This window comes from Eumetopias jubatus, unplaced genomic scaffold (assembly GCF_037043125.1).
Source record: "Eumetopias jubatus isolate StellerSeaLion01/CBP00866 unplaced genomic scaffold, mEumJub1_p1.0 scaffold_1, whole genome shotgun sequence".
Lineage (NCBI taxonomy): Eukaryota > Metazoa > Chordata > Mammalia > Carnivora > Otariidae > Eumetopias > Eumetopias jubatus.
The window spans coordinates 14,867,384-14,877,761 of NW_028274807.1; the positions used below are offsets into that span (position 1 = coordinate 14,867,384).

At 37.9% G+C, this 10,378-nt stretch overlaps 1 protein-coding gene across 1 annotated transcript; it reads right to left on the reverse strand.

Moving 5' to 3' along the window:
• Positions 1-144, reverse strand: LOC148164976 (keratin-associated protein 20-3-like). Its single transcript, XM_088022425.1, has one exon. It carries the CDS (start codon positions 142-144, stop codon positions 1-3), a length of 144 nt encoding a protein of 47 aa, XP_087878551.1.
• Positions 145-10,378: the final 10,234 nt, after the last annotated feature.

The following is a 10,378-nucleotide window of genomic DNA, read 5'->3' on the forward strand; positions in this document are numbered from 1 at the left end:
TCAGTAGAAGCCAGAACAACAGTATTTTCCAAAGCAGCGTGGACGATGGGCATAACCACAGCCACCACAACCACATCTATAGTCACAACCCAGGCCACTGTACCCATAGCCCAGGCCACCATAATAGTTGTCATAGTAGCACATGGTGTCAGGAGTGGAGGGTTCAGTTAAGGAGCAGAATCAGTTCCTTGAGTTTGAATTTCATAATCTCCACAGGGCCTTTTATACAACCTGAGTGGTATGTGGGAAGACCACCGGCAGGATTGACTCATTTCCAAACAAACGGATATTTTTTAAAAAATCTGAAGAATTCTTTGTAACCAATGTATTCAGGACTCTGTTGGTGTAGTGCCATGTGCCTCTAAAACAGAACTTATTTCCTAATTACAGTGTATGCTTACTTAAGAACCCAGCTTCCATAAGAGCTTATGAACAATACAAACTTCATCTCTACTTGTTATTATTATTATTGTTGTTGGTTTGATTTGAATTTTTTGAAGTTTTTATTTAAATTCCAGTTAGTTGGGTGCCTGGGTGGCTCAGTTGGTTAAGCGACTGCCTTCGGCTCAGGTCATGATCCTGGAGTCCCAGGATCGAGTCCCACATCGGGCTCCCTGCTCGGCAGGGAGTCTGCTTCTCCCTCTGACCCTCTTCCCTCTCGTGTTCTCTATCTCTCATTCTCTCTCTCTCAAATAAAAAAATACAATCTTTAAAAAAAAATAAATAAATTCCAGTTAGTTAACATACAGTGTACTATGAGTTTTAGGTGTACAATAGAGTGATTCAACTCTTCCATATATCGCCCAGTGCTCATCACAAGTGTGTTCCTTAATTTCTGTTTTACCCATCTCCCCTCTGGTAACCATTGATTTGGTTTCTTAAAGATATGATAGGTAATTCCTTTTTTTAAACTTTATTGAAGAATAATTGACAAATATAATGGTATACATTTAAAGTGTAGAATATGATGATTTGATGTACATATTCATTGTGGAAGAGATCAAGATAAACAGCATGTCTATCACCTGACATGGTTAACTTTTTTACATGTGTGTGGTAATGAAACCACTATGGAAACATAAAGATGGATGGACACAGTAGTGCTTCAGCAAGCCTTGACTTTAAACTGAACAAATTTTTCTCTTCCTTGTTCTTGAAGTTTGCCCCTCCCCTTCACTTGTTTATCTGAAAATCCTTTGTTCCAGAAACTTACTCTTGATACATTTCACTGACCCCGATGTATACTTAGTAAGGAGATTCAGATGGCCAGTGCCAGTGCTAGTCATGAAACCACCTCGAAGTCATGACATGTGCATTTGGCAGCACCTACCAGATTCCTATCGAAACCACCCAGGTCCTGTATTTTCCTACAAAACCCCCTCAGCCTGTTACCCCAGTGGGTCTGCAGTTTTGAAGGCATTAGCCTGCTGCAGCCTCCTTTGCCTAGTGGCAAAGTAATAAAACTATTGTTCCTCTTATTTTTTTTAAAGATTTTATTTATTTATTTGAGAGAGAGAGCATGAATGGGGGTAGGGTGGGGAGGGCAGAGGGAGAGGGAAAAGCAGACTCCCAGCTGAGCAGGGGCCCAAGGCGGGGCTCCATCTCAGGACCCTGAGATCATGACCTGAGCTAAAGGCAGATGCTTAACCCACTGAGCCACCAGGTGCCCCTCTGTTCTTCCTCTTAATCCTCAAACTCCTTATATTATATATAATATACATATATGTTATAACAATCTTATATTTCAGCTCTGGAGCACAGAGGTTGGTTTTGACAACAGCAAGAGTGTATAAGATCTTCTCTCAACAACTTTAAAGCATACAACTGTTATTGACTATAGTCACCATGTTGTACATTAGTTCCTCAGAACTTATAAATGAAAATTTGTACCCTTTGAACCAACCACGTCACTCCATTTTTCCCTTTTTTGCAGCCCCTGGCCAACACCATTCTATTGTCTGTTTCTATGAAATTGCCTTTTGTTTTGTTTTAGCTTCCACACATGAGTGATACCATTTATTTTTCTCTGTCTGGTTTATCTCACTTAGCATAATGCCCTCTAAGTTGATTTATTTTTTTGCAAATGACAGAGTTGCCTTCTTTTTTTTATGGCTGAGTTTGTGCCATTTATCTTTATGGTCCTTAGACATGGAGAGGAAATATATATTCTACCAGAAATCTCAGTTTAGAAAGCTATTCTACTTTGTTGGTTTTTTTTTCATTTTTTTCACTTTTTTTTTGTGACAGACACACAATAGCAATTAAATTCTGAAATAAATATATTAAATTCTGATAATGAATACTTGAAAAACAATAAAAATCAATAAGTTGAATAAACCTATTTGTTAATTGGGGGAGTTAATTTTATTTTTAAAAAAAATTTATTTAGTTTAGTGAAAGAGAGAAAGAGAGAGTGCGTTAGCAGGGGGGAGGAGGCAGAGGGAGAGGGAGAAGCAGACTCCCTGCTCAGCAGGGAGCCCAATCCCAGGACACTGAGATCATGACCCGAGCTGAAGGCAGGTGTCTAATCAACTTAGCCACCCAGGAGCCCCTGGGGGAGTTAATTTTAAATTGAGTGGTCAGAGAAGACATCTGAGGAGATGGCACTTTCATTAAAACCTGAATGAAGAGAAGGATTCAAGCATTCCCGCTGCAATTTCCAGAAAGAGGCATCAGCAGTACAACGGCAAAGGTCTTAAGGAGGGAGACAACTTGGTCTGAGTGCTGAAGAGTCACTGTATTTGGAATATGGAAAATGAGAAAGAAAATGGTAGGAAATGATGTCAGAGAGCATAGTTTATTGCAGGATATTCTAAATGCACTGGGAAGCCTATGGAGATATGCTCCAGGGGAAGGGTGTAATTTAATTTTTCTTGAGCCATGAGATTGGGATATTGGAAGAGAATACATTTGGTGTCAGGAGGGGTCATGGACTCTTTTGTGGGGAATACTAAATTTCTGGTGACTATTAAAGATAAAAATTGAATTATCAGGTAGACAGTTGACTAGACATCAATAAAAGGGTGAAGACAAGGAACATAGGAAGGTCAAAAACAATGCTCTGAGATTGGGGTCAAATTATGGAGAAGATAATACAAAAATTCCTGGAAAGGTGAAGTTGGAGGCAAAGTAAGTGAGTATAGTGTATTGCATTCAGAGAGAGAGAATGTATCAAGAAAGAAGAGTTCAACTGATCTGAATTTTCAGAGCTCTGGTAAAATGAATACAGAGAAACCATATTTAGATTTGGCAAGACATGACAGGTACACTTCAGTGGAGTGGTGGGTCAACAGTCTAAATGTTTGAGGGAAAAGAACATGAGACAGTGGAAGCAGTAGTCTTAGAAATACATTTTTGAAATGTCTATGAAGAAGAATAGTGAATTAAGGAGTTACCTTGGGAAACTCAAGGGAATTATCTTGGGGAAAGATTTGTTTGACATTTTCTTTGTTTTCCACAAGAGATAATTAGCATTAATTATATTTCAGAGCATTAGGGCAGCAACACTTAAAAAATAATTGGAATACCATGGTACATACATAGGCAGAGCACAGAGGATTTTTAAGGCAGTGAGGCTATTCTATATGATATTTACAATGGTGGCTACATGTCATTATACATTTGTCAAGAACCATAGAATGTGCAACATCAAGAATGAACCCTAATTTAAACTATAGCCTTCGGGTGATAATAATGTGTCAATGTAGGTCCATCATTTGTAATGACTGTACGTACCATTCTGGTTCCAGATGTTGATAGTTATGGGAGAGATGAGACCTTCCACAATCATTTTAACTAGCTGCAAAAGTACCTGCTAAATAATTATTTTGTTAACTAATAGCATTTAGTCATACACCTTTCTGGCCCGTGAATTTATTCAGTGTATAGGACTTAAGTCTAAAAAAAATGACAATCACATTATTTAAACTAGTGTTCATTAAAAAAAAATGATTCTTAATTGAATGATAACTGATTGATGGAATCTAAAGTATGATAATTTGAAACAAGTATCTGATGTAGTTGAGATATTCCAACAGTTATTATCTCAGTGAAGGAGGGACTGAGATGATATGCAACCATAATAATGTCTCTAGTTTGTGGAAATACACTTATCAATAAAAATAAATAGAAAATACACTAAAATGCATGGTAAATGGATAAGTGATTGTGTTTAACCTGATTATTTGTATAAAAACATTGCTCTGTTCTATTTAGAGGCTGTTTTCCCTTGACTAATCTGTATTACTTATCAAAACAGATGAACTGAATGAATTACAAAGATCTTGATTACTGAATTCCAGAGAAAGGTTAACTGAAGTCTAAATGGTTTCCAATCTTGAACAGTCTTCCCTACTGGATAACCCAATCTTTACACTCTTTGGTTATGCTTTAAGGTTATATGAAGAGATATGTACTAAAATTCTTTAAACACAGAACATCATTGTATTGTGACCACCTTGGTCACTGATTATGGATTTATGTGCATAATCATACCTCCTTTCTAAATCTTCCCAAAGACATAAAATCTAGCTGTTTTCAGACAATAGCAAAATTCTCTTGGCTTTTCTGTATGTCCTAATAGCCTGGATTATCATCCTGGGACAACAATGAAGTAAAAACAAAAAATCAATGATTATTTAAGAGAGTTCCTTGTGCCTGATTAAAAATTGATTACCTGTTTAACATTGTATGCCTTTACAAATGAACTTTCCTTTCTATAATGGAAAAAATCAAGTATCTGAAGGTAAAAAAATTCACTCAGAATATTAGCTGATAATTGTATATCCCCAAATGTGTACAGATCTCCCTGTTGACCAGTGAGGAATTAAAAAAAAAAAAAAAAAGGGAGGCACTGACATTACAGATATAGTAAAGCCCATAAGCATGTAACTAGCAAAAATTCTTAAATTTCTCAAAAGTTAAAAAATGGTATCAATTGAAAATGTCAGTTGATAGAAGTCTAATTAAAATGGGATCCATTATTATCACTCTCTCTGGTGGTAGGTTCTGATCAGAAATTGCAATCCATAGGATAAACTGTTTTTAGTGTCCTGAAGAAGAATTAGGCATAAAAAATAAAACAATAATTTGTATAAGTAAAAAAACAGATACACAGTTGGCTCAGAGTGGTTCTTCAAGACATGTGAATAAGCTGGCTCTTTGTTAATTGTATTACAGAGATGATCAATCATTGCAATTTTTTGTGCTGCATCCTTTCAAAGGTGGAGAGACAGCTGAAACACTGAAGAGGAAAAAAATGTTTTGAAACAAAGTACAGGCAAGACTCATTGGCCAAAAATGAGTGCTATTGGTTTTTGGAAAGACAGGGAGAAGACTATAGATTTTATTTTGTGCCAAGAGCAAGTCAAAATTGGCCTGCTGCAAATGCTACTTCTTGAAATGATGCATGTTTATTGAGGTTAAAATGAGATTTGGTGTAATGCAGGGATTTGTATGTATGACTCTCTCCTGTCATTATTGACATTGAATTGTTTTGGGGGAGTCCTGAGTCACCAAATAAAACAAACCTCTTTAATTCTTCTGAGGTTTTATCTTATGGTTAACAAACTAATTAGATTAGTCATAAGATTAGCCAGTGGCCTGACTTGTGTGGTGGATCGCACCCACATCAAGGATATATACAAGGTTTCTGCAGGGGTATTGTCCACAGTAAAGTGACACTTCTCCTCTCCTTCTCTACCCAAGCACAACCTCAATAACCAACAACCATGTGTGGCAGCTACTACGGAGGCTGCAGCTATGGAGGCTGTGGTTATGGAGGCTGTGGCTATGGATGTGGCTCTGGTTGTGGTTCTGGCTTTGGCTATTACTATTGAGGATGCCATGGGAGACTTTCTTCTCCCACACATGTAGCATCATGATTTACCAGCCTTGAGTCCCATGCCCTTGTGTTCCTACACTAGGTTGGGATAATTCTGATTTTCAGAATGGGGTGGTCCCTGTCTATCTAAAACCCATAGTTATTTATTCCCAACCTTTGCTTCCTGAAAAGCAGAATGTGATATTCATCTTGTGAAACCAATTACCTCTTTTTACCAGTCACTGATACTGCCTTAATAATTTTCCTGCATCATTTTGTTTCCCAGTGTTCCCTAATAAATTTGACTAACCTGAAAGAAAAACCTTGGTTTTCTTTCTATTTATTACAAGTAATAAAATTTATTGTATTTATTTATCTTAAAAGATTTATTTGTTTGAGAGAGAGTGCAAGCAAGAGTGGGGGGAGGGGCAGAGGGGGAGAGAACCGTCAAGCAGATTCCTGGCTGAGTGCGGAGCCTGATTTGGGCTCCATTCCAGGACCCTGAGATCATGACCTGAGCTGAAATCAAGAGTCGGAGGCTTAACCCACTGAGCCACCCAGGTGCCCCAGAATTTATTTATTTATTTATTTATTTATTTATTTATTTATTTATTTATTTATTTTAAAGATTTTATTTATTTATTTGAAAGAGAGAGTGAGAGAGCACATGGGAGGGGGGAGGGTCAGAGGGAGAAGCAGACTCCCCGCCGAACAGGGAGCCCGATGCGGGACTCGATTCCGGGACTCCAGGATCATCACCTGAGCCACCTGAGGCACCTGAGGCAGTCACTCAACCGAGCCACCCAGGTACCCCACAATTTATTTTATTAAAAAAAAATTGTATTTGCTTGATTCCAAGAAAGGTTGCAATTACCTGTTTTTGACATATATATATTTTTTTTATTTTTTTATATATATATTTTTAAAGATTTTTATTTAATTGACAGAGAGAGAGAGAGAGAGAGAGAGGGAACACAAGCAGGGGGAGTGGGAGAGGGAGAAGCAGGCTTCCCGCTGAGCAGGGAGCCCGATGTGGGGCTCAATCCCAGGACCCTGGGATCATGACCTGAGCCGAAGGCAGTCGCTTAACCAACTGAGCCACCCAGGTGCCCCTGACATATATTCTTTTGCTGTTTCTACATCAGTTGCTCTACTAGTTCTATTATGTCTCTGTTGATGGGAGTTTTTAGACTAAATGAGGTAGCATTTGTCAATTAGTTTATTGTTGCTTAACTCACAGTAAATATTCTGCATATCTTTTCCCTTCACAAACCATCATCTGCAAAGTTCCATGCCTCCCCAAATCTTTTTTTTTAATCTTTTTTTTTTAAATTACAGACAGAAAAATTCACTCCCTTGATGTAAAGCTCTGTGATTTTGAAAAATGCATGGTGTTGTGGTACAACCATCAAAATCAAGATATAAAACAGTGCCATCATTCTCCCACAAATCCCTCATGCTTTTTTTTTTTGGTAATTTCAAGTTTTTATTTAAATTCCAGTTAGCTAACATATAGTGTAATATTAGTTTCAGGAGTAGAATTTAGTGATTCATCACTTACATATAACACCCAGTGCTCATCACAAGTGCCCTCCTTAATACCCATCACCTATTTAACCCATCCCCTGTCCCCATCTCTTCCCGCAGCTCTCAGTTTATTCTCTGTAGTTAAGAGTCTGTTTTATGGTTTGCCTCTCACTTTCTCTCCCCCCTCTGTTCATTTGTTTTGTTTCTTGAATTCCACATATGAGTGAAATCGTATGGTATTTGTCTTTCTCTGATTGACTTATTTCACTTAGCATAATACACCCAGTTCATCCATACCATTGCAAATGGCAAGAAAAGATGCTCAACATCACTCGCATCAGGGAAATACAAATGAAAACTACAAGGAAGTATCACCTCACACCTATCAGAACGGCTAATATTAAAAACACAGGAAACAGATGTTGATGAGGATGTGGAGAAAGGGGAACCCTCTTACACAGTTGGTGGGAGTGCAAACTGGTGCAGCTACTCTGGAAAACACTATGGAAGTCCCTCATGCTTTTTCCAAACCCCTTTGCAATCAAGCCTTCCTCATACTCCTAAGCCCTATAAACGACTAATTCTTCAATCTCTCTATACTTTTGCTTTTTCCAGAAGGCCATATTGTGTTGGAAGTCCCCAAGACTGCCCACAGTTTTGGAAATTTGCTAGAAGGATTCATGGGCTCAACATACACGTGTGCTCTTGGCTAACATTTATTACAGCAAAGTAGAAATGATACATAGATAAGGGAAAAAGAACCAGGCAGATTCTGGAGGTGTCCATGTGAAGATGTTATGCTTTCTCCCTCCAGGAGGGGCCACACAGAGCTTGCTCTTCCCCCAGCAACAGAAATGAAGCCTTCTATGGGTGATATTTCTGCTCACGGAAGCCCATTAGATCAAGCCCTGTATCAGGCTCTGTGCTGAGTATGGAGCCTACTTAAGATTCCCTCCCTCCCTCTCCCTCTGCCCCTCCCCTGTTCATGTGTACTCTCTGTCAAAAACAACAACAACAACAACAACAACAATAACAACAACTTAGGATTCTTTGTATAAAAAAAAATCTCACTTAGGAGAGAAGGAAGACCTGAGCTGAAATCAAGAGTTGGATGCTTAACCAACTAAGCCATCCAGATGCCCCTAGGGTCTCAGTTTCTTGCCGTCTATTGGCCAGAGGCCACTTTCAATTCCTTCCCAAGTGGGCCTCCATTAGGCAGCACACGACATAGCTGTTACCTTAATCATAGCCTGCAAAGAAAGTATGTAAGAAAGATGGACGTTATGGTCTTATGTAACATTATCATGGAAGTCATATCCTATTACCCTTTTACACTTTATTGATTAGAAGATGCCACAGGTCCTGTCACCCAGAAGTGGGAGGGTTAATACAAGGGTGTGACTATCAGTAGGTGGGGAAAATGTGGGCCATCTTAGTATATATGCCAGAGTGGGGCTTGTCTCAATTTTCTTCCCCCTTAAGAACTGATCACAATTACTAGGTCTTTGTACACCATATGCTTTTATATTGCATCTTGGACATTTTGAATATTATGTTGTGATTATCAGGATCTTTTAAAAAATCTTGAGAGATTGTTATTTGTTGTTATAGTTTTCTGTTAGCAGAAGATTAGCCTGATAAGCTTCATTCCACTATAATTTCTGTCTTAAAGTCATGATTGAATATGTTGTGTATATCAAAGCTAAAGAAGAAACCTGAAGGCAGAAGGTAGAATTTTATACATTCAGCTATGTTCATATAATATGTTCTCAGGCTGCAATATCTCTTGTCTATTATGAACCCATAAAAATTAGTGTCAAATAACTTGCTGAAATATTGATATTAACCCATATCTGTGGCAGATTCTAAATCTTTTGAATAGAGCAATTGGGCAACCTGAACCATATTATTTTCCCCTCCATTCCTAAATACAATTTTCTTTGCCTGGTATGAATGGTTGATAGGGCCCATGAGCAACTAGGTTTAAGTCAAGCTAGGGCTCTGTGTGGATTCCAGTGGAGAGAATTCATCTAGGGCGTTCTGCATTGTAGGTTTGGCACACACCTGACAAAATTCTATATATCCTGTCGAAGCACAATAAATGAAAATTATTGACAATATCAGCATTCATAGATCTCTGGCCACGTAAGGGAAGTCAACTTGTCCGTATTGAAATTGGAGGCAGCCTGAAATACCAATTAAAAAATTGTAGAAATCTATAGAGCAAGAAACATAAAGAGCTAAAATCATTATAAGAAAAAAATATGTTTCCCGCTCTTTACCAGACAAGAAACTAAGGTTTACAAAGGTCACAGATTTTTCTTCAGTCACAAATATTGGAATCAGTACAGCAGAGACAAGATGAATACTGAGGAAAATTATTTCCCAAAGAAAAGTAATTGTTACCCTATTAATAACCCAAAAAAACAAAGTCAAACTTAATTTTAAAAAACTTTCTCTTTCACATTTATGAAGAAATTCAAAATTTATTAGGAAAGCAGAGAAGCAAATTTAGCATAAAATTACAAAAATAAGAACAATACCAACATCATCTTGTTGGAACATGAGTTCACAGGTTGAATTTCATATTCTTCCAGACACCAGTGGTAACAGTTCCAGATATTAGACTCTTACCAAATCATATTAGAAGTTTGCAGTGTAGGGTAGAATAAACGTCACTTGGGGGTCAGGCAAAAAATTTGTGTGACTCAGAACTGCTGAGTCATTAAGTCATTAAGTGAAGGTGTAGAGGGTGAGAGTCTCCAACGGCATCCTCAATTAGTAGCAACCAAAGCCAGAGCCACAGCCAGATCCATATCTGAAAAGAAAAAATACATATTTGTCATGAAAGAGTTGACTTCCAAATGTAATACATTTCCCCTTTTCTGAGGAAAATATTACGTAGGCAGGAAAAATATTTTCTATTTATACATAAAGAGACAAAAATCCTGTAGTTATGAGAACTGCCACTTGAGTACATTTCTTCATCACTACTTTTTCGCAGTTGTAAAACGGCAATAGTTTTACCAC

Coding starts and splice junctions, on each gene's coding strand:
- LOC148164976 (XM_088022425.1), bottom strand. CDS start 144: ATGTGCTACTATGACAACTATTATGGTGGCCTGGGCTATGGGTACAGT.